This window comes from Chelonoidis abingdonii, chromosome 2 (assembly GCF_003597395.2).
Source record: "Chelonoidis abingdonii isolate Lonesome George chromosome 2, CheloAbing_2.0, whole genome shotgun sequence".
Lineage (NCBI taxonomy): Eukaryota > Metazoa > Chordata > Testudines > Testudinidae > Chelonoidis > Chelonoidis abingdonii.
Genome location: NC_133770.1, coordinates 182,318,891 through 182,343,209, shown reverse-complemented (window position 1 = coordinate 182,343,209; position 24,319 = coordinate 182,318,891). Strand labels below are relative to the sequence as shown.

The following is a 24,319-nucleotide window of genomic DNA, read 5'->3' as shown; positions in this document are numbered from 1 at the left end:
GTTTCCCAGCTCGCTTCCGGGACTCCTTGGAAGGACGCGGCTGGGGCCGAGCCCCGGCGCCTCTCTCCTGCCTGATTCCTCGCTGGGATCAAGCGGGGACTGAACGGCAAAGAGGGGATCGAAGGTAGAGGGGTAGGCGGAGGAGGCGGCGGTGCAGCCCGGGGCCCCGGTCCTGCCCTCTCCGCCGCTCTCGCTCGGGCTCTCGGGGCGGGCTGAGTCGGAGCCGTCGAACCATGGAGGTGCGGCTGAGCGAGGCGCAGCAGGCGGCGGCGGCGGGAGAGCAGCTTGGCCCCGCGGATCAGCCCCAGCTGAAAAGCGGCGGCGGCGGAGGCTGCAGCAAAGGGCCCGAGAGCGGCTCGGGCACCAAGAGAGAAGCAGGAGCCCAGCAGCTGCTGTCCCTGGCATTTGAGGCAGCAGGATACTCTCACCAGCAGCCCAAGGTGTGCCCCGATCTTTAATGCCGACTTGGGGGTTCCCTCTCCCAACCCCTGCCTCTTCCTCCATCTCTTTCCCATTCCCCCACTCGCTTTCTCTCTCCCTCTCCTCCCTTCCCCATTATCCTCTTTCCTCCCCCCGTCTCACTCCGTTTCCCACCCTCTCCCTCTCCCTGCATCTCTTTCTCTTTCACTTTTGCATGCCCTGCAACCTTTTAAAATGTTGCCCCTTTCCTGTGATTCGTCAGACGCAGCAGCATGTCCCCTCTCTCTCTCTCTCCCTCTCTCTCCCTTTTTGTCTCTCTCTCTCTCACTCTCTCCCCCATCCCTGATTAGATACACTGATTCTTCATTCAATGGACGTCATTTAGAACAGACTCTGCCTTGAGTTGCTTCCTCGCTTCACGCTCGATTTCCAGCCATTCTTCCCTTATTAAGTATTCGTGTAATATTAATAGTCATGAATATCTGCTATTAGGAGTCTCAAGGAAGGCAGCAGAGCTCTGTTATTAGGAGCTCAAGTGGAGCAGCAGCTAAGTCAAAGAAGGAGAAAAGAGAGAGAGAGGGAGGAGGAAAAAAAGGATTAAGAAACAAACACACAAAAAACTTTGAATTCTAATATCACGACAGGATAGAGATCGCCTGTTCAACATCAAATGAAGGGCATCAGGAATTTGTTCAAGTTCTGATGGATTATAGTAGAGCTTCCTCGATGCATGAGAAGCCTTGGCGTTGTGGTCTTGTTGTAGTCATAGTGTAGAGCTGGGCTTCTACCACTTCTCTTTTTTTGTGTGTGTGCGAGTGTGTGTGGGTGCACATTGGGGCACTTTTCTCTGATTTTTCTACCCTGACTTGTTATCCCAGATTCTTCGCAGATGTTAGTACACAGTTTTTCAGCTATGGTGAGTTGATTCGGCATTATATCTTAGGGGTTTTTGTTTTGTTCTGTTTGGTTTTTTTTCCCCCCTTGTTGTTTGTCGATGATGATGTTGGTACTTTGGATTTTACACCCAGGTTTCCTACGAGGATATTTCTGCCCCCACCTCCCTCCAAGTCAATCTTTTAGATTTTTTTCTCCTGGCTGCCTCAAATGAACTACAAAAGGCTTGTTTATACCATATCGCCTTTATTTCTTCACTTTCCCACTTGTAACTGGGCTATATTCAGTATTTCTTCTGTTCTCCTTTTTCGAGATAATAACCTCATGTGCTATACAATCTATATCACGTAATGATAGCTCTCTTATCTCTCCTCCCCTCTTTGGGGGCTACTAATTTATCTTAGACATACCTATGGGCTTTTCTTTAGTAATCCTCCCCCCTCTTCCAATTATAAACGGACACAATAATGGCATTCATTTTATTTTTGTTTATTTTTACCCAGCTGTGTGTCTTAAGATGTCCTGCGTTTTCATTATTTATGCACTATTTTATCTTCTTCGATTTGCTTTCCACCTCAATTAAATATTTTTCATTTAATTTGTATCCTGTAGCATAAATCTCTAGAAAGCAGCGCATATCTATTGAATGAGGGTGAAAAGGCATATCATAATACCGTGTTTAAACATTTGTGAAACTTGTAATTTAAATGATTTCTTTATTTCAAGCATTTTAGACACACTTCTATGTTTAATCGTAATAAAATGGCAGTGTTCTTTGATTTTTTGTGTTTTTCTTAGATACATTAAAGATAATCTAAACAATAATATTGTTTTAGTTCTGTTTAAAGCCAGCAAAATACATTTTGGTAGTCGTGAGGTTGTTTTTTTTTTTTTTTTAAAGAACAATGCCCGTTTTAAAAAAATCTTTTAAAATATAAGTTTCATGTTCCAATGTAAGAATAGGAATTCTGGGCAGTATCTATTATAAATAAATACTGCATTTCCACTGGGATGGACTGCTTTTTTTAAGATTTCTTTCTAGTTTTGTTGCCACAATGTAAAGAGAAAAGTCACAGACAGGAAAATCTCCAGGTCTGCTTTTCTCCGCTGGGCAGCAAATGAATTGCAAATCTTGCCTGATCGTTGGATGGGTGAAATTTACAAGCCAATTTTACTGTAAACAGTTTGATTTTATCTTTTCTTTTCTTCTCTTCTCTTATTCCCCCTCAGGATCGTCACGATGGCACCAGCAACGGGACAGCCCGGTTACCGCAGTTGGGGTCTGTAGGTCAATCTCCCTACACCAGCGCCCCTCCACTCTCCCACACCCCCAACGCTGACTTTCAGCCCCCATATTTCCCTCCTCCTTATCAGCCCATTTACCCCCAGTCTCAAGATCCTTATTCCCACGTTAATGACCCCTATAGCCTGAATCCCCTCCATGCCCAGCCTCAACCCCAGCATCCAGGATGGCCAGGACAGAGACAAAGCCAGGAGGCCGGGCTCTTACATACACACCGGGGGTTACCCCACCAGCTATCCGGCCTGGACCCTCGCAGGGATTACCGGCGGCACGAGGATCTACTGCATGGACCCCATGGGCTCAGCTCAGGACTAGGAGACATTCCTATCCATTCGATACCTCATCCTATAGAAGATGTACCGGTAAGGAGGATGCATACAGTCTATGTTATTCACCCACAAATACAAGCGCAGGTCATAGCGTGTGCCTTTTCTCAGCAGAAATTCTAGCTGCCTACCCAAGGCAGTGTGTAAAGAGTGGAAAGGCTTTTGTCACACGGAAAGAATTCAACCTAAACAACAGCAAAACCAAAAATGCCAGGCCCCCCTCCCCCCTCCCAGAACAATAGGCTCCTGCAGCTATACCCACACCTCCTCTGCCTTAACAGTGTCCACTAAAATACAGATAAATCAAATTACTGTCATAATTAGCAATATCTTTCATTTTCAAAGACAATAAACTGTTACCATAGGAGGAATATTTAATCCCGCCATTGGGCCTTGCATTTGGGATTGCTCGGTGCCTTGGGGGAAAAAAAACATTAGCCTGAAATGCAAGAGCTCATTAAATGCCCTCCCAGCCAAAGATAAAAAAATAAAGTGGAAGAAAGTGGCCTAAGAAGAAAAATCAGTTCTTAGTGATTACAGAGTTGGCATATGGTACAATGACGTCTAAAGTTGTAAGAGGATACAACCAGATTCTCTACTCCAAAGGAATTATGTGACAAATCAGAGAGGAGGTATATTAAAATGCTGCCTTCTTCTTTTAGCTGGAGTGCTAACGGATGACCTCATAAATCATTAGCAATAGGTTATCAAATTCTATCCAGACCTCCTACACCCTATATTAAATTAAATATTTAGAGACTATTGGATAATACATTATTTTTGGTCTAATTCTGTTATCAATAAATACAGTTTAAAATGATTTCTAATTAAGCATGACATTAGCACGTTGGCTATTTCCAGTGCAAGATGGCTATTGTTCACTCTAGTACAACGTGATTTAAAGAATTTGTTTGTGATCAAAGTTCATATTTCTGGTTTTCTCCCTGAAAAAAAAGACAGAATTTGCCAATAAATTTATTAAAGTTCATGGAGCTCCCGCTAAGAGGCTAAAGCCGCTTCAGTTATAGGGGAAGGAGGAGGGGGATTGTGGTATCTGGATGTGATTTTTGCTAAAATGCCATCCCAAATTACAGGATCAAATATTACAACAATATATCCGTTGACAGTTTAATGAGTACAGTTTCATGTTGCAAGGATAATATTCAGATGGACTTACCTATTTTTGGTCATTTTGAAAGCTTTTGTAAATTATACTTGGGGAAATAGTGAATTTATTACAGCTCTCTTCTGGCTAAATTAACCACAGAAAATTGCTGCTTATGTTTAGCAGTTTTGCAATAAACGCATACATTTCCCAAAGTGGAGGGTTTAGTAAGCAATTTGGGATCCGTTGAAAACAGATCGATTCTTTTAACTTGAAATAAAACGTCATGAAGGCAATATTTAGAAGAAACTAATTTGTTGACTGCCATGTCATAGTTACTGTGGAAGCATGACCTAAAATACTTCTCTGAATCCTCCCTTCCTGCAATTGTACTTTGGTAAAGTGGACTGTCTTAGAGACCCCTTTTTACAGATATTTTAAGTGCATATCATTTTATGAATCTTTCAAGCACCTATGAATTCTTATCACTGCTATACTTCGTGAAAGCCAAATGCCATCTGGTGTAAAACCTTAAACTAGTCCAGTCATTTTTTTTTTCTGTAAAACTGAAACAGCAGGATGCATGAGCAAATAAAACCGAATAAAATAAATAAGAGAATGTATCTACTGAGAGTATTATTCAGTTAGGCAAAACCAAACGTTCTTTTAAAGGAATTTGGGTCAGGAAAAAGATCATTCTGAATTTTCCCGTTGCTGCAACAGTTAACCTTTAATAAAAAATCACGGCTAAATATTTAAGAAAATCCAGTAGATGGTGCAAATTATTTAATCATAAATATCTCTGTGGGATTTTAAATTTAATAGTCCTCGCTGTATGGAATATGTGTAGAAATAACACAAATAAAAGTATTATGCCACACTACATTTACTTTATGGGTTTAGGGTGCATGCATAAAGGGATCATATTTCCCCATATATGTTAAAACACAAGAACTGCAGCAGTAGTCATTTCTGAACATTTCTCAATTTAATTATACTTAAATCCAGAAGCACTTTAGGCAAGTTACAAATGAGAGCATTGAGTATAATAAAACCTGTAATAAAGCAACTTAGTACCATCCACCCGGAATCATTGAGATCAGGCACAATTAACAGGAGCATAAATCCAAGACAGAATGGAAAATGTTAGAATCAGTATTATTGTTGGACAAAGACTAGAGAAGGAAGTAATAGTTTTTTAAATGGTAATGCCTGTGTTTTGTAACGATTGCGAAATCTTCTATCTCAGCAGCACTGGTGTTAATTTGTAAACACAGCCAGACATTATATTGTCTGTCAGTTTTTGAATTAGAAAACATGATTTCATTTTACTTTCTAATCACGTTTTGACTCTGGCACATAAAATCCATCTGTAAAAGAAACAACAAAACCTGCTAGTGGACAATAGTAAAACATCGACACTTTATTCTGTTTTCATAGCACTTTTCTGATCTTCGTTTCAAGCAATGATTCCCCCCCGCCCCCCGCCTGTTTTCCACAGTGAACGTGTGCAAATGCTTTGCCTCTTTCTCGCACCCCCTCCCTTAAAATGTTTCCAAATGATTTCCAGAGTTCCCCCCCGTATTTCTCCCGCTAGCTTCCATTGTGTTTTCCTTTGCCCTCGCTGCAGTAGGCACAGGAGCATGACTTCGCGTACTTGATTGCTGTTATAATAGGGATTTTTTAAAAAAGAGTTGAGGTACAAAACTAAACGGTGACTTAGATTTCAGGGTCACAACTGCACTTTGTGGCAACTCCTGGTGTTTTTATTTTGAAGGAGAGAAAAGAGGGGGAGGAATCTAAGCTTTCTTTAATTTAGAAATATCCAAATCCCAATAAACAGAGATCAGATGTTTACCTATAAATTGTAGGGAAGAGAAAAAATAATTGATCACACACACACAACCTTCCTGACATTCGTTTCCCTTTGTTATGATTATACATTTACATCCCTGTGTATTTCTTTTGTTGCAGCATGTAGAAGACCCGGGTATTAACATCCCAGATCAAACTGTAATTAAGAAAGGTAAGCCACTTCCTTTAGCATTCCAAGCATGTCCTCACAAGCTGGGTACTACTGAAGAGAGAACTTGCTAAGCCCCCCCCCTCCTCTTTTTCTCTCTCTTATAAATATAATTTACTAAAAGGTTGTGAATGGAAAATAAAATAGATCATCAGTGTTGAAAGCAGCCTTCATTTAGTAGCACCGTTCGCAGTTTCCAAGAAAATGTTGCAATATTACCTCAGACCCAGTGTTTTAGTTCATTATAATACATTTCACTTTTATAATTAGACCAATCAATCCAGCTGAGTGGCATTATTTATCGATGTTGAGAATTTGGGGGTTCTGAAATGGTAAGAAATGTTTTCCATTTTTTTAAATGAGGATGATAAGTAAAAATGGTAGATGGCTTTGTAGGAAAGGTGCTTGGTTCTTTAGTCTGATCACTTGAAGGTTGTTTAGACGTGGTTCTTTTGGAGTGGTTGTGAAAATGGTTCCTAATTGTGTAAAAGATATTTCATGCTTTCATTAAAATCTGGTTTCCCATCTTCCTTCAAAGGACCCCAAGGATTATGAAAATATTATTCCAGGTAGTTTTTGGTTCTTGATGAAAAGGTGGAAAGTGATTGGTTTGCATTTGGATTCTGTTTAGTGAGCTGTTAGAGTAAAACTTATTGGGTTGAATGCTTAGCTATTATTTGCTCTGAGCAATAGTATGCTTGTATTTTGTTGGCAAGGTAATATTTGGGTATTCTGTGCACCACCAGAGGATGATGCTATATAAAGCAGTTCTCCATTCTTATTCTAATCAGTATACAGTAAGCTAGTTTAAAGTTTCATTTTTCTGCCTGTGAAGCCTTTGTCATGTCAAATTAGATGTGAAAGGGATAAATCTTAAGAGATGCTCTTTCCAAGTCGACATGATAATTGGCTCTTTTATTAGTAATCTCAAGAGTTCGTTTAACTCCTATTGTCTCTATTAGCCTCCCCAGAGCTATTAATGTCACAAGTGATCTATCCAAAACCTAGAGCCCCCCCATAGGTTTGGACTATCCCCACTAAAGATGTAGGGAGGAAAGCAGCACACATGACAAAAGAGAAAGAGAGTAAACATTTATAATGTATCCCTGTGGAACTTGAATGCAACCTAAATTCCATGCAAAATAATCTGGACACGTTTCAGTTGTGTTTACTAATACTAGCTAATGTAAGGACTCAGTACGTTTTTTGGTGGCCCTGAATTTATTCCAACAATGGCCTGAACCTGGCTGCGTTGTAGGGGGAGGACTATGGGATGATTTTTATTTTCAGTAGATATGTAGTTAAACACGCAAGGTTTCTGGGCAGATGTATTCAGTCACATGGAAGGTGCTGTAATTCGCTCTTCAATGTTTCTTTTACTGGTGATCCCTGCACAGGCGCATCAAAATACATTAATGTTTTGTGTTACAAATCGAAAACAGGGGAGCACAAGTTAAGGCACAGGTTCTCACTCTCTTTTGCAGTTATGAGTACTGAAATACATGTATCAGCCTAGTATTTTGTATTATATTAATATGCAGCTGGCTGCTTTTTGAAAACTCCTGTGAATTGCCCTCTCCCCAGTTCTAAAATATCCCCACCACTTTTACAGGGACCTTCCTATTGAAAACATGCTTGTGCGGCTGGCTCATACCAACTTGCTTCTAAGGCCTAGCTTATTTCAGGAAAAAGCACATGTGCACCCTGATTATTAGACTGGCTCTAGATTTTATAAATGGATTTTTACCAAAGGGGGTGCGGGGCACGTGGGCTTCCAGATACCAAAAATACAATTGACTAGTCCTGAAATCTTTGGGCAAGTCCATTTATTCGTTATTATTTGCATTTAAGGGCAAAGGGAAACCTTGGGAACCGGGTTTGGCTAAAGCACCTCCCCCTCCCTCGGTCCTGGGCACTGATCAGTGGGTCACTGCCCAGCCCCCGAAGGGAGAGAGGCAGCTTCACAGCTGCTTTAGTAACCTGGAGTGGGGCTCTTCTCCGTAACCAGAGCGTGGCAGCGGAGCCTGCACTGACTGCAGCTATTCACTGGCTCGCTTGAGTCCAAAACAGCGCCAGCCCCCTACTCCCACAGGACCTAGCGCGACCCCTTCCGAGCTCCTCTCCCCACGGTGCCCGGGTCCCAGCTCGCACATGGCTTGGAGCTGCTGCTGCGCTGCGGGGCCCTAATGCCGCGCTTCCCCCCCGCAGGCCCCGTGTCCCTCTCCAAGTCTAACAGCAACGCCGTCTCCGCCATCCCCATCAACAAAGACGCGCTCTTCGGCGGGGTGGTGAACCCCAACGAGGTCTTCTGCTCCGTGCCGGGCCGCCTTTCCCTGCTCAGCTCCACCTCCAAGTACAAGGTCACGGTGGCGGAAGTGCAGCGACGCCTCTCCCCGCCCGAGTGCCTCAACGCGTCCCTGCTGGGCGGGGTGCTCCGGAGGTGAGGGGAGGAGGGAGCCAAAGGGGCGGGGCGAGGAGGGGGGAGAGGAGATCCCCCCGCACGGCTTGGGGGGGCCTCTACTTGCTGTAACGCACGTTCTCCGTGCTCAACCCCCGGAGCTTGGTGGCTCCGAAGCGGTGACCCAGCACAGCACATGTGCAACAGTGCCAGGGCCCTTGCAGCATCCCAACCTGGCTGCAGCCGAGGTGCCTCCCCCGCCAGCACTTGCCGGTGGTCCCATGCCACATGCCACTACACGCCACTGCGATTACTGCAGCCACGCTGCAGCCAAGTCAGCCCTCCATCGCACACCAGGCCACTGACAACAACTGCAACACCACCAGGAGAGGCCACCGCTCATCAGCATCATCACATGAGGTCACTGCAACCATAGCAACACAGTCCAATCTACAACTGCACTAATAAAACGCAAGGCCTCTTGCAAACAGATGCAACACCACATAATGATGTCACCACAACCAAACCCTTTCTATATAAGGCTGCTACTTGCTATGGTAGGATACTGCAAAGGGGAATATTTTGTTTTAAAGTGATGCTTGGATCCCGAGTGGTAATCGTTTGTGTGTGTGTTGTAATACACAAAGGATGCAGGAGATACCCTCATCTCCCCCCGTCTTTCCTCCCCCACCCAATGAGAAATTTGGTATAGTAATTTTTAAAAAAAGTTTGGGTTCTATAGTCAAATGATACAACCATTCATTGGTGATTTCTTTCTTCGTTACTTAGAGGTTATAATCTAATCTATACAATTAAAGATCACTTGGGAAGGGAATAAAATCCAGAATTAATTAATAGGACGCTTCATTTAAACAATTTATCTTAACCTGTCTCTGTTGAAAATAGTAGATAGGTATTTAGAACTTAATCTGTTTGCTGAATACAGTGAAGTTCTGTAATGGTAACATAAGTTTTTGACCTTTTAGATTAGTCTGCTAAATAATGCATTAGATATTGATAGAATCATAGAATATCAGGGTTGGAAGGGACCTCAGGAGGTCATCTAGTCCAATCCCCTGCTCAAAGCAAAAGATTTATATTGCAAATAAATCTACTTTAGCAAAGTTCCCATTAGGGGTAGTAATGTGTTAAGAGCTCTAAAATGATTATGGCTTTGGCCAAACAGATCTTGTAGTACCCCTGTGTTAGTATATGGATTGATTTGGTAGTTTAGAAAACATTTTAAAACCACTCAACATTCAAATATAACCACAAACAAAATATATCCTTTTCAGTTAATTTTGTATTCAGTTTTGCTTTAATTGCCTGTTTTTCCTTCTTAGCTTTTCCTGACATAAAACTTTCCTAAATGTCCCTTCATTAAAATTATTTTCTAATACATTTTAGGAGGTTTTTTACGGAATTGAAATATGACCTGGTGCAGATTAGTCATGTTCTTAGTGGTTTTTATGTGTGAAACAGGGCAAAGTCTAAAAATGGAGGGCGATCTTTGAGAGAAAAACTGGACAAAATAGGATTAAACCTGCCAGCCGGGAGACGTAAAGCTGCTAATGTCACCCTGCTCACATCACTAGTGGAGGGTAAGTGACTCAAAGATTGCAAAGGGCTCATTTTTTGCCTAATAGGGTAAATCCCCATTTTTTTTCAGGCCTATGTTCCTTGTTTGAACGAAGTTATTTTGTCTAGTCTTCATGCTTGAGGAAAATGTTCATTCTGTAACTGTGTCATTTATGTTAACCTGAAATGTTCTTAAATATCTTTTGCATACTTTGCATTGCCATATATATATATATACACACATACAGGGTGCTATTTGCATTCTTATTCAGGTGAATTATCCCACTGTAGTGAATTGACTTCAGTGGGAGCAAGTATGGGCTTATAGGAATTTCCTCTCTGAATAAGGACTGCAGCATCAGGCCCATAAGTATTACTTATGTGAGTGAAAGATACAGGATTCAGCTAAGGGGTTCAGTCCCTTCATTCTGTCCTCTGTCTACCACTAAGGACTAAGCGTTTTTAAATTTCAAGAACTGCAGCTACTCAAAGTTAAGTCTCTCCCCCCCATAAACAACATAACAGTAAATCATTTAAGTTATTCTGACATCTGCATTTGAGAAATGCGAGACCATTGCTTCCTGAATTAATCTGGGAATCCTTGACCTAAGTCATGATTTAACAGTGTCCTGAAAACCTCAAAGTTATACTCTTCCCCTACCCACATTTCTTTTTTTTTCTTTTGGTTCTCATTTTTAGAACATATGCTTGTTTTATTATGCCATGTTTCACTGTTTTACTCTCAGATGAAAAGGTGCAACTTCTTTAAGCCTTCAGGCTTCATGTGCTTTAGTATTTCTAATCCAGAAAGCTGAAAGAGGTGCAATCATTTGGTTAAAAATGGTTACTCTGTCACAGCTGCTTACAAGAAATAAATCTGGGTCAGTCTAAAATATCTTTCCTCCTCTCCAGTTTTGTTTTTGACATTCCTTTACACTGATTTTGATTGAGTCTGTAAAGTACTTTTAAGGATGCTTAAGTTAGCTTAAGTTTGGTTGTGTAGGAGGGATTTTATAGCTTTATTTTTTTGCTTTTTATCATAAGAGATGAAGTAAAAACATATAAAATTGCCAGACTTGATTTTTAATACAATATTATCACTTTGGTTATTAAATCCATTATATTTTTATTGCTGTGTAAGTCTTTCTAATCTAAAATGGCTTTACAATTGCACCAGCACTCTAGTTTAAGAAAAATAAACAATGGGAGAACTTGCAAAAAGTCTAGGTTTGGTGGATGCTAATATTATTTGTGATGTTAATGAAGATGGAGAGTATTTTACAGTCATCTGTTATTCTATGTGGTCTCCACATATGAGGGCTTTAAGGAATTATTTAAAAAAATAAGAACTATGGGTTGATTTTTCAGATAAACTGGTAATGGCAGATAATTTTTTTGGATGATAATATAAAAATTGTTTGGGCTTTGAGTCCCGTGGCGATGAGGCAGTTTCTAGAGTACTGTTATTGTTTATGATCCGCTCCATTTTATGGAAACAAGCTCACTGGACTGAGGCTTTGAAGCTCTAATTGGCGCATGCGTTCTTCCGGAGCTGGAGCTAATGGCAGGAAGCCCTGCAGTAAAAAACAACTGGTTCAGGAAATTAAAACCAAAGATTTGAAAATCAACAAAACAGACAGACTCAGTGGAATGACCCTAAATTCTCATGCTTAATCGTTTGGGGGGAACAGATAATTATATGCGATCAAGTTAAATTTTAAACACTTAGCTGTTTAATGCATTCTATTTAGAAGAACTCTAGGAGTAATTATGATCAATACTAATCATTTTTATAATGTAAAAGAACATATATGTAATGTCAAGGCAAATATGTATTTCCAAAGAAAATAGTTAAAAATGAAATATATACTCTGTGTATCTGTATCTACTTAGTGAGATATTTAAACGTACAAATGCATACACACGTATTTTCATTTCTAAAACATATATATTTGTTTTGACCTAAATTACAGTAAAGAAAATTCATAAAATGAGGATTTCTCTAATTTGTACACTAGGCAGTACGTTTTAAGAGACAGTCTAAGTGAAATACTACGTACTACATAGCTTTTGCTAATCTACTTTGCCCTATGTGCTGTGCGTGTATATTGATTCGCTGTGCGTTTCTCCTCACCCCCCTTTCAGGAGAAGCAGTGCATCTAGCTAGAGATTTTGGGTACGTCTGTGAGACAGAATTTCCTGCCAAAGCAGTTGCTGAATTTCTCAACCGACAACATTCCGATCCAAACGAGCAAGTCACAAGAAAAAACATGCTTCTGGCTACAAAGTAAGACATTTACCTTTCTGTTGTGTTACTGAGTTGTAAAGAAAAGCACACGTTTGGGGGCTTTTATTTTTGTTTGTTTGGTTTTTTGCCATGCAGTAATTGGCTAATGATTTTGCAGATTGTAAGACTGTGAATATGCATTCACAGTATATATTATAGCAAAAAGTATATAACCAGCTTTATTTTCTAAAGTGAGTTTATGCAGATTTTCTTGAAAGCAGGTTGTGAAATCTTGGATGGATGTTTATTTAAAGAAAAAACAATAATTCCTTAAAGGAAAACATTTGCTGGGCCTTTATCAATTTAGGCAGTAGGGGAAGGTTTTCTATTGACTGTAAAATAAAACTGGCACATTAAACTGATTTCAATTCATTAAAATCTGCAATGGTTCTTTTTTTTTTTTCTAAGCAGATCTGTTACTTAGTGAATATAGGGATATTACAAATATATTTTAAATGACAATCTGTGTGCAGTTAAAATGCAAGTGAAGTTTATCATTGGTGGGGCTGACTAGGCTTCCTGGTGGTGTGTGAAAAGAAAATGATTGTTTTGATATGTTTGCTGGAAATTAAAAGGCTTGTTTAGTAGCCCTTAATTACCAATGGAGATGTCACTAAAGGGCACAGTGCCAGAGGGCACAGGCAGAGGATGGGAGACAGTTTATGGCTGGAAGAGATTAACAGAGGTTTTAGAATACAAACTGTTTCAAAACGCCTCTAATCTGTGCAATAAGGTATTATTTTTCTCAACAATTTGTGCAGTGACTGAAATATAAAATATACCTTCTGCACAAGGTCTGTATAGCCCTGTATCCTTCCTTTCCACCGCATGAAAGGAAGTTTCTGGATCCCAGCCAGTGTCACCTTGGCCTTTGTGGAGAAAGTCTCATTTAAACTATATATAATAATAATTTTTTTAAGAGACTAATTTAAATCTTTAACTTCACCTCTCTGGCCTCTACCCAGTAAACCTTGGCTTTCCTCCTGCCACAGCCATTGTCTAGCTTTGTGGAGAAGAGAATAAATCTCTCCTATTCCAAAAACAGGATCATCCACAAGTAGGGTGACCAGATGTGCCGATTTTATAGGGACAGTCCCGATTTTTGGGTCATTTTCTTATATAGGCTCCTATTACCCCCCACCCCCTGTCCTGATTTTTCACATTTCCTGTCTGGTCACCCTATCCACAAGGCAAATAAATACCTGAGCCTCCCTCTCAATATTACACACCATATATCCTGTTCCGTATTGCAGAAATACTCTAAGCTGCATATTGACAATGTATCAAAATACAACATTGGAGGAGGGACATAGAAATATTGTGATGACCTGTGTAGGATTGAACTGTCTGTGGTGTTAGTGTATGTGTGTGTGGGAGAGTGATTTGTGACATGTGTATTTGAAATGTTTGGTGCCTTTTGGGTGTGTTTGTGAGAGAGTTTTTATATGAGAGGGTAAGGATACATGAGAGAATGTGAGTGAGTGAAAGAAATGTGCATGTTTGAGTGTGTGTGTGTGTGTGTCAGTGAAATGTGTGCGTGAGTGTGAAAGAGAGAAATTTCTTCATGTGTGTGTGGGAGAGAAACAGTGTGTGAAAAAAGTATATGTATATTGTGAAAGAGAGAAGCGTGTGTGTATGTGTGTGAAAGAAAGAAATGTTTGTGTGCATCTGTGAGTGGGAGAGGTGGCAGGGGGGATGAAAGAGAGACCTGCTTGTCTGTGTGCCAGCATGAGTGAGAGATGTTTGTGTATATGTATGTGTGTGTGAGAGAGACAGAGTTTGTGTGTGTGACTCAGAGAGAGGCTATGTGTGTACAGGGGGAGCAGTCCCCTTGATCTGAAGGCTTATGTAATCTAGCAGGAAGACTGCACTGCTTGGCTGCTGACAACAATGGTTCATCTCTCTCTCTCTCCCTGTTCCATTTGTGCTGCAGACAGATCTGTAAAGAGTTCACCGACCTGCTGGCTCAGGACCGATCTCCCCTGGGGAACTCTCGGCCCAACCCTATTCTGGAGCCAGGCATCCAGAGCTGCCTGACCCACTTCAACCTCATCTCTCATGGATTCGGCAGCCCTGCGGTGTGTGCCGCCGTTACCGCCCTGCAGAACTATCTCACCGAGGCGCTCAAGGCCATGGACAAAATGTACCTCAGCAACAACCCCAACAACCACACAGACAACAGCACCAAAAGCGGCGACAAAGAGGAGAAGCACCGAAAGTGAGGATTTCCCCCCTTCCTGCATCCATCCATCCATCCATCCATCCATCCATCCATCCATCCATCCCCCTCCTAGCTCCCTCCCTCCCTCTCCAATCACCCCAGGCTACAGCAACAAAATCAATGCCCTTCTGCCCATCCTGTTCTCTAACTCTGCAGGACTATGCTGTCCTTCCTCCCTTCCAGCCTTCAGCACTTCATTTGCTCCCAGTTACTTCCCCACACCTCCTTACCCCGGTTTGGAGCCTGAGAGAACAGAAATGGGCGATGGAGCCAGCAAAGAAAAAAGTTCTGTCTGAATTTGTGAACTTTAAAAAAAAACAAAAACAAAAACTAAAAGAGGAAAAAAAGCAAAACAAACAAAAGGAAAAGGAACTTTTTTTCTAAAAATATATAAAAAGAAATAAAAGCAAATTAATAAATAATACTAAAATATAAATCTATGAGCTTCATCGGACTGAATCACCAACTCCCCTTGCATAAACTTCAGTTAAGATTGTAGCCATATTAAAAAAAACAAAACAAAAATAAACCTAAAGAAAAACAAAAGGCAAAAAGGATTGATGACATTTTATCAGTATTGTGAATAAACTTGAACACAAAACACCTGCAATTCCATGTCATGTCTTCAGTTGTAGAACTTTTTCCTGTTCAAGGTAAAGCGACCAACTTGAACTTTCTATTGCGACACGATTCACAGTTATTATATAAGGGAATCAGTGTTTATGTATGTATATATTTATTTATGTGTAATTTAATGGGAACTGTAAATATGGTGAGTCTGTTTTAAGCCTTTTTTTATTTATCTGGTGATCTTGTTTACCTCTTGTTTAGTGGGTTTTAAATCTTCCCTTCTTAGTTCATCATGTGGTTCATGGTACTTATTTAGAAATCAGAGGTTTTTTTGTTTTGTTTTGTTTTTCTCTGGGATTCATCATTTTTTAACCCTGTTGTAGCATGTTAAAGGCGACAGTGAAGCAGCTAAACAAACAAAAGAAAATAGAATTTTTATATATAATTAGTATTACATTTAGTTTCTCATTGAAAAAGAAAAAAAATAAAGTGATGTTGGATCCAGGCAAGATTTTTAAACGTTAGTGGTTTTACAACTATTACGTGTTGTGGAAAAAAAAAGTTCATTTTCACCCACTGTCCTCCTGAAAGTATCATCAGAGCAATAAATTAATATTGTCTTTTAGATCAAGGTTTAGTTTTTTTCTTTTCTTTGCCCTTTTTCCCCCCCTCAAAGAACTTCAAATATTTGGGACCACCTGGTATCCTGTATTTCCACTGGCCATATTGGAAGCAGTTATAGTTGTATTGTATTGAGTTGTGCTGGCAGTAGTTTCCATGCCTGTCAATGTATCATAGTCCTTTGTTGCCCAGATAAATAAATATTTGATACGCTTTATGTCGATTTTTTTATTCAGTGGCTGTCTTTACCCAGGCGTATTTTTGTTCTTGGCAGTATTTTTTATTCAGTATGGTTACAGTAATTGAGTTTAACTCTCCCTTGACAATTGCTCTTTGCAATAAGCAGCTGAACCCATTGTTTCCCTCAAGTATAATAAAAACTTACTTTCAACTTGGAGTTCAGAGCAGGGTATCATTTAGATATTCCACTGAGTCTGTATTCAGACAAATGACACAATAAAACACAATGTATTCTTTTGGATAAAAAATTGTCTGTACTAGTAAAGAAATGACACGCTATCTTTTCTTTAACCAAAACATAATTTTATTAAAAAAAATAAAGTTTTATTTTATTTATGTTGACCCTCTAGGTTTTTATTTGTGTTTAATGATGTATATACACTGCACAAAATTATATATATATAAAACTAAAATGTTAGCCCATCCATACCAAGTAAATACTGAAAATTAATTGCTGTGAAATGTGGTTCTATTAACACATAGCTTTGAATAATAATAATAATAATAATAAAATTGCTCCATAGTCTTTGGCAAGTAAACTCATCTAAAGATTTCTGGACTGTAGTTAAGTCTTGAGGAAGACAAATTATTTCAAATTTATCACAATATTTTATGTTTTAGTGGAACACACTGGTGGACCTCTGCTGAGATGGCCAATGTAGGTTTACAGGGAGCTGAAATCCTAACCTTAAAATTCAACCTTCTTCTCCCCCTCCCCTCCCCTGAGCGCGTTTAAAAAGAGAAATTTGCTAAAAACTTTTTTTAAAAAATGTTAAAACATGTACAAATTGTAGGTCTGTTTTTAATAAATCAATGAGATAATTTTTTCTTTCAACTTGTTTTGTCTAGCCCAAACAGAGAAGTCAGAATCTCTTGCATTATATTATGTGACAAGAAGGATTGTTAAGATAGCTTATAATGTGAAGGTGCCTTTTAAGAGATTTTACATTCCAAGTGATGTTGATGTTCTGGTGTGTTTTTTTTCCTCAGACAGAATAGGAGGAGGTTAACTGTGAGGTGTTTACAATGAATCTGCAACAAGAATTAACATTTGCTCACATAGTTTGACGTTTGGTAGGGCTGGTGAAGCAAAGCATTAGATAACGCTCAATATGTTTCATTTTGCTTTGGTAATCTACTTCTGGAAGGCAATATAAAATCAATTTTGCCAAGTAGAAGAGAGTTGGTGGAATCTAAATTCTATTTTCGAAAGCCAGCCAGTTTATAAAAATGGTGGATATTTTTTAATACAAAATGAAAGTAGATCATCTGAATGCAAAGCTGCAATTGTTTTTAAAACAGTTATTTATTATTTCCAAGAAAGACTGGTTAACTGGAAAGTAGATGTAACAAAATAATGAGGTGAATGAACCCTAACTGTACATATTCTTGACATAAATGAAATGCACAGTATTGTAGCAGGTGAAGTGAAGCATTGTCTATCAGGGCTGTTTTTCTTGGCTGCATCTCAGATTGTGTGTGGGATCCTAACCTCAGGCACAATAGCATCCATAAACAGCAATACATTGCTGCTCTTTCTACAGCAACACATAAATACTCATTTTAAAACGAAAACAATCTTATTAAATACCATTCATTCATATCTGGATTTACAGATGCTTGTTACTTTTTGAAACCTGTACCCAATATAATCGTTTTATACTGGCCAGTGTATAAAGCCCTCTTGTGCTAGAACATTATAATGTCATAATAAATAATGTTTTTAAAATATAATTAGTTATTTTAGACTACAGTGGACTGTTTTTAGTATCCTCATGCTTCACTATCCCCTGCCCCCATCAGAAAACAGAAATTAAGTGAACTTGCTTAAATCTCTTAATTATTTCTAAGAAGGAGTTTACATGAGATAATGGAAATTATACTTGTTTTGGTTTGGCCTCTTGGTGACCAACATGCAGTTACTAAAACATGTTAATTACTTTAGTATTCTTTGGATGTATTTTTAACGTGATCAATGCTCAGCAGTGAAATTCTAGGTCATGCTTTTATATACTAACAACATTTTTTTTTCTTTTTTACCGATTTGTTGAAATTAGGGTAAATGGTTGAGTGTTAAGGAGTTCTAGACCATTCCTGCCATGCTATACTAATTTATACTATTAAAAAAAGGTAACACAATGCTCCTTCAAGATGAATAGTTAGCACCCTCCTCTTTACATCATAATCTACCCCACCTACAAAAATCGAATATTAATATAATTTGAGATTTAACTGGTGGAACAGCCATCAGGACAGCAATGCCCCGCAGCTGAAATAATATTTAAAATAGAAGGGATTTGACATTTGAGAAGTCAGTGGCTTGAAATACCCAGTTGTACTTAGCTAATTCAGTCCTTAACCTCTGGTTTCAAATAAATCAATTACAGTCGATTCCACTTCAGTTCAGAAGTGCACGAGGTTTTTAGTTAATTGAATACATTTTATTCACTTGCTAGGAATATTCATTTATCAAAATCCTTACATTTAAAGGGGATTTCTTTATTGCCTGTGATAAATTCCACTTCCTAATCAGATCAAGTAATTGATTGTTTACTCATATTTTGCCTAAAATCTAAATTCTATAATACGCATCTCTTTCTTTCCTGCTTTAACTCACACATTATTTAATGTCTCAGCTAAATCCAAATTCAGAGTAGTGTATACATCATAGATGGTTTTCAGAAAGTGGAACTACAGCAACAAATGTTGGAACAAGTGAAGAATTAGATGAAGCCCTTTCTAGCTGATAGGGCAAACTGACTAAACAAATAGGTAAATAAACAAACATGAATGATGAAAAAATATTACTAGTGAAATAAAAATCTATATTTCCTTCAGTCCTGGTAACTTAACTATAACTGACATTTATGACATTGTTTCATGGTCTTAAAGAAGAAGGAACCTCTAATACCTAATTTTTCAACATTACTAATTTTCTATTGAAGTAAATGTTCTTGAACATACAGCAGTGAAGTTGCAGTATCTTCTTTAAATAGATATTGATATATGCAGTGTTTTATATGTGGTGTTTGCAGCATCCTGCTGGCAGTGGGTTTACTGTTTTGGAAAGGAAAGGGGTTAATTAGTGTCATTATCAATCACTAATGCTTGCCTAACGTGTCCAAAGAATAATCAAGTTAGAGGACAGCATGAAGCCAACATCTGCTTCATCCCAGTTAAAGATTTTATCCTATATCCTTCAATTACTGGAAGTCCACGAAAGTCTTGGGCAGTGTCAGGGCTATAAAATCGGGTCAGATCGTTATAGATCTAGAATGGAAAGAAAAGTGCAATATAAATAACAAATGGCTTCATTATTTGAGTTACAGGTGCAAGAATGACTGTGAAAATGATCAGGGATTAGTAAAATGTGTTCCTTCTTTCTATCGCCAATGGAAAAAAAAACCCATACCCCTGAGTTCTTAAATCACTTATGTACAGGTTACGTGTTCCCTATTGGCAATATTTGGTTTAGTAACCTGAATCTCAGAAAAATAACCTAGCAATGGCACCAGATTAGCATGATCAATGGGAGTAGATTTTTTATAAAGTCATTTGATGATTATGTACTTGGTTTGCTCTTAATAACTTCCTATTAAAGAATTTAAAATATCCCCCCTTTGCAAATGAATATATATGCAACTTAACTTCCATTGATCTATTTTAAAAGCATTTAAACTTTATGTGCACTATGGGATTTTTTTTTTGTGGGGGGGAGGACAAGGAACATGGGGTGAAAAAAGCAGGATTTGTTTGTTTTTTACTTTTACAGGGGCAATTAAAATAACATGTAAACACTTTTCCAGTTTTGAATACGGGTTCAATATTAAATTGATGCTACTACAGATGTAGAGGCAATCCTGATGTTTTCCAGCTGGTTTATTTTGGCCAGTATTCCACCACTACCACCAGTTTAGTCAGGGAACTATGATGTGGGGTGGATGGCGTGATCCAGATTCAAATTAAATGGAAGAAAACAGCCAACTATTCTTGTCTAACATCTTTACAATGCAGAAATGTTAGATTATCGTCACTGGGGGCAGAAAACAAGATAGAAAACCATAGTAAGCTTATTGTTTAAGAAGAAATGCATTCAATTTTCACAGATGTTTATTTGCTCCTTTCTTTTAGGCCCTGATTCAACAACATTCTTAAACTCCTGTCAAACTTTAATCACCTGAGATGTGCCATTGACTTAAATGTTGCTAGTCACCTGCTCAAGTACCTTGCTAAACCAGGGCCCTATTTTACTAAAGGTCCTTTTCCCTCAATTTTTTTTCTTGTTAGAATGATGGGAGGACTGAGAGTTACATAGCTAGGTTGCATAGACAATTTTAAACACGTGCGCTGAGATAATGGTAGAATTTTTTTTTTTTTTTTTGCTAAAGAAAGATAGTTTTGATTGCATAATGGAAACACCAATCACTTTATTTTTCAATCTGAATTCTGAAAATTAAACCTGTTCCAAAATACCATTGTGTCAACTGCTGAAGTATGAGTGCATATGTACAAATCTTAGTCTAAATAGAAAGTGAGCTTTGTATGGCAATTTTCATTAGTTCCCCTATGGACAAAAGATCCAGTAAAAACATGTTGCTTGCCTGATCACTCCATTTTTGTTTGTTTATTTTTGTAATATTCTTTTAAATATTTTATAGCAAGCGCAGAGACATAGAAATGTTATAAATGATGGTGAAGTTATTTTTCAGTGGAATATGAATTGTTAAGTTACAAAATGAACCATAAGGACTTATGTTTATCTATTTATTACAGTTATTTAACTTTGTAAGTTACTGTGCTAACACTTCCTTCTGTTTCAGGCAATTAAATAATGATGTCCTCTTCCTTTACCTCCATACACACACACTAATCCAAAAAGTTGAGGTCTAAGGAAGTGCATCTGCAAGGCTAAATTTGGACAATACATTTGAAAAGAACTTTTTTGTAGCTACTGGGGGCAAAATTCTGTATTCTGTTTCTTTTCTAAATTCTGTTTCTATCACTTTTCTTTGCTCCCTGCAATGTATCTCCAGACTTTCTTTTCAAACAGGTTATTTTACCTTCCTTGCCTATTTCTAACACCCTTTATTTATTGTTCATTGTTATATACCCTTGTTATCTTATCATGCAAAACAAACATTGTAAGGGAAAATTGAGTGGGATGCGTGTGTGTGTGTGTGTGTGTCATAGAGATATTCCCAAGAAATAGTCTATGTTTTCGTAGAACAAGGACTTGATTTTTATGGTTGTCAGTGTAGATTGAGAAGAAAAAGGACTATGTGGCAGGGAGTGACTTGTGGTTAGAAACCTACAGGTGAAGGACACGGCTCTTGGGTTCAGTGGAATTATCAGAGAAGGTGGGAAACTAGGGTGGATGGAACAGATAGTCCGTGATCACTTCAGTGCTAGGCCCAATTAAGCTACAAGGAAACACTCCTAGGGAGGCGAGGAGTTTTCTCGTCCTCTCACCAGTCTAACCACGTGTTGTTCGGGGTTTTTTGTTTGTTTGTTTTTTGAGATCACTGGAAATCCTTGTCATACTTTAAAGTATATTCCCCGGAAAAAAAGTTGAATTAAAGCTTCCAATAGATAATTAAACTTTGTTTGCCAAGCCTCTGGCAGCTCTTTTTAGTTTTGCATGACAATTTGGGAGGGGGGGTGTGAGTTAAATCCAATAGAAATGATATAGTCATACATGTCGCTCTTGTAGCTGAAAACAAACCAGCATCCCTGCATGTGTCATTTGCTAGCAGGATTGCTGAAGCCATATTGATTATGATTCAATGGTATCCTTAAAAGTAATGAGGTGCTCATTTTCTTGCAGTACTTCGGGTGACCTACAGCTTTCTGTTGGAATACATCCCACCCTCAGAAAGTACTGTTCCAAAGTTTTCTGGGGCTTATTTGTTTAACACCGTTTATTTGGCAGTGTTTGTTACCGGTTCCGCGATTAGAATGGTCTTCTGGTGAAAATGATTTGGAGCGGGGCTGCTTATTTGTTCGCTCTGTCATATTCACTGCGCTTTTCACCTTTGGCCCCTCGTTTTTTTATTTATTTTAAATCTCTCCCTGAGACTTTCGGAGGGGAGAGAAGAGAAAAAGTGGGGGAGGGAGAGAGAATGGGGAAGGCTGTTTCTAGTATAGTTGATATTCCAGGTTCAGCCTCTTTCTCCGCTCTCATTCTCTAAACCCAGCCAGGGGGAGTGTCGCCCCAGGCCAAACATATGCTTCTTTCCATTGCACTAATCCACCTTCAGCGTGGAGGAATAATTGCTCGAGTGTCCATGGATTCTCGGTGCTTTGTCCCTCGTTGGCTCCCATCAGCTTGGCACACGCCATTTCAATCAAATCTTTTCAGAAGACTGTCTCGTTTTATCAAATCCCAGCCCCAGAAAAAGATGGGAGCATTTAACACAACCACTTCATGAGCCACCAGCGTCCTCGCGTTCCCAGCGCTGCAAACAAACACAAGAGTGACTGTAAGCACAGGGGATTATCGCAACAACTTTTCTTTTCTCACTGAGTTGCTTAACGAAAACGATTAACAGTGTCCCTCTCTGAGGCTGTCAGGTGTGTCGGGGACAAAGGGTCATAGATCAGAACTGAACTGAGTTTTCCTCGATTGAAAATGCATTTTAATGTTGCAGGAGTAATATACAGATGATACAGACTATTTCACTGAACTATCTAGCTAGCCCCTATGCTAAGAATGTTAGCTCTATTAGAAATTACCTTCAACGAATTCTTTTCTTTTTCAGGGGAAGGAAAACTGGAGTGCTGACACGGGCTCCGGTTGTGAATTTTAAACCTTCAACTCTAATGCTTTGTTGCTGATGCTGTAACGCAGACTGGAAATGAGTGGAACTTGTAACTAACAGGGTTTTTTGTTGAGGAGTGCACGTTTGACCTCAAGCAGTCTCCCATCCTTTGCATAATAGATATGTCGAGTTTACATTTTGATTGGCGACTACAGATCAACTAATGCAGAATGTGATCTCTTTAAAATAAATCAAGTCAATCCCTACAGAAGGTAATGTCTTAAAAGAATGCAAATAAAACCTCGAGATTTTCACCATTATTACACGGCGGTGATTGGTGAACCGAGAACAGTTTTATTTTTTCCCGTTGATCGGCATGAAATGTCATTGTTGCAGTACTGAAACTGTCACCCAACTAGATATCAAGACGGCAATATTTAAAGAAACTTGTCCAAGCTGCGGACTCACTCCTTCTATAGGCCAGCTGTAAAGCTATTTGTTCCTCGCCACTCTCTTCTCTGGTGTTATGTGTTTCTGCATAATAATCGATGCACAGGAACAGAAATAGGGTTAGTCTTTCTTTTCCTTTCCTTCCACCACTTCCCTTCAGCATCCCTCCAGGGAGACACTTTTTTAGTATGTTTCTCTGTTAAAGAAGCAAGATTCCTTTGAGTTTAGAAGACTCAACCAGACTCATAAAGAAAGTGGAGTGTATGGGAGGAAATCTTTAATCTTTGGCAACAAGGAAGGTAAATAAGGAATTAAAGAGACGATCTAAACACCCCTTCAGAAAAGAACTGAGGAAGAGTCAGCTCTGCACAACCTTAACATTTTTGCACTGCAGGTCCAACTACCTAGAGCTGAAATTGTTCTTATTTAGCCTCCCTCCATGTACCCTTCCTAGGGATGAATCCAGCCGTGCTCCAGCTTAAAAAATACACACACACGAACAACTTGAGTAAAGTGTGCGGCACTGGGTCTTAAATTAGTGAGAAACAGCTCCTCCGCTTCTAGGTTGTTAAAGGAAAGATAGCTCTGATGCTTAGTTAAAGACTGACTAGAAACAGAGTTCTAATCTACTTTCTTCTGACTCAGGACTGTGTGCTTAGGTCCTCCAAGTTTGCCTGGAGTTTTTTTTTTTAAATATGCCCATGTGTTGTGGCTTTCATATATACTTAGACTGTGAGCTCCTAGGGGCAGGGACCAGTCTAGCACAATGGGGCTAAGATCCCTGGCTGGGGAGGGGGCCATAGCGCTATGGCAAAACCAATAATTAAATGCCGCCCCTATGTCTGAAGACCTTTTGCAGCCCTTTCCCTGCTTCGTCGTTTTTCGTCACGTGAGGAGGATAGAGATTTTCCGACAGAGTGTTTCCTCCAGTCTCTTTGTGACTTTAAATGTAATGTGCACTTAATGTGTCTGACCACTGAAATAATCTAATCTAAGTATGTGTCCCGCTTTCTAGGCAAACTACAGTCCATCTGAACTGATTGTGTCCTCAGCAAATATTGGACTTCAACTTGCTCAAAACTAGTGCTGACCCTTCTAGCACCCCATACTGAATTTTCCATTCCT

At 39.2% G+C, this 24,319-nt stretch overlaps 1 protein-coding gene across 1 annotated transcript; it reads left to right on the top strand.

Moving 5' to 3' along the window:
- The first annotated feature begins 1,222 nt into the window (after positions 1-1,222).
- On the top strand, positions 1,223-16,213 carry TFAP2A (transcription factor AP-2 alpha). Its single transcript, XM_032785886.2, has 7 exons — positions 1,223-1,336; positions 2,545-2,979; positions 6,023-6,074; positions 8,280-8,511; positions 9,952-10,070; positions 12,193-12,334; positions 14,268-16,213. Exons 1-7 carry the CDS (start codon positions 1,310-1,312, stop codon positions 14,554-14,556), a joined length of 1,296 nt encoding a protein of 431 aa, XP_032641777.1. The 5' UTR covers positions 1,223-1,309; the 3' UTR covers positions 14,557-16,213.
- The last annotated feature ends 8,106 nt before the right edge of the window (positions 16,214-24,319 follow it).

Coding starts and splice junctions, on each gene's coding strand:
- TFAP2A (XM_032785886.2), top strand. CDS start 1,310: ATGTTAGTACACAGTTTTTCAGCTATG. Junction 2,980..6,022: donor ATCCTATAGAAGATGTACCG/GTAAGGAGGATG, acceptor CTTTTGTTGCAG/CATGTAGAAGACCCGGGTAT. Junction 10,071..12,192: donor GCTCACATCACTAGTGGAGG/GTAAGTGACTCA, acceptor CCCCCCTTTCAG/GAGAAGCAGTGCATCTAGCT.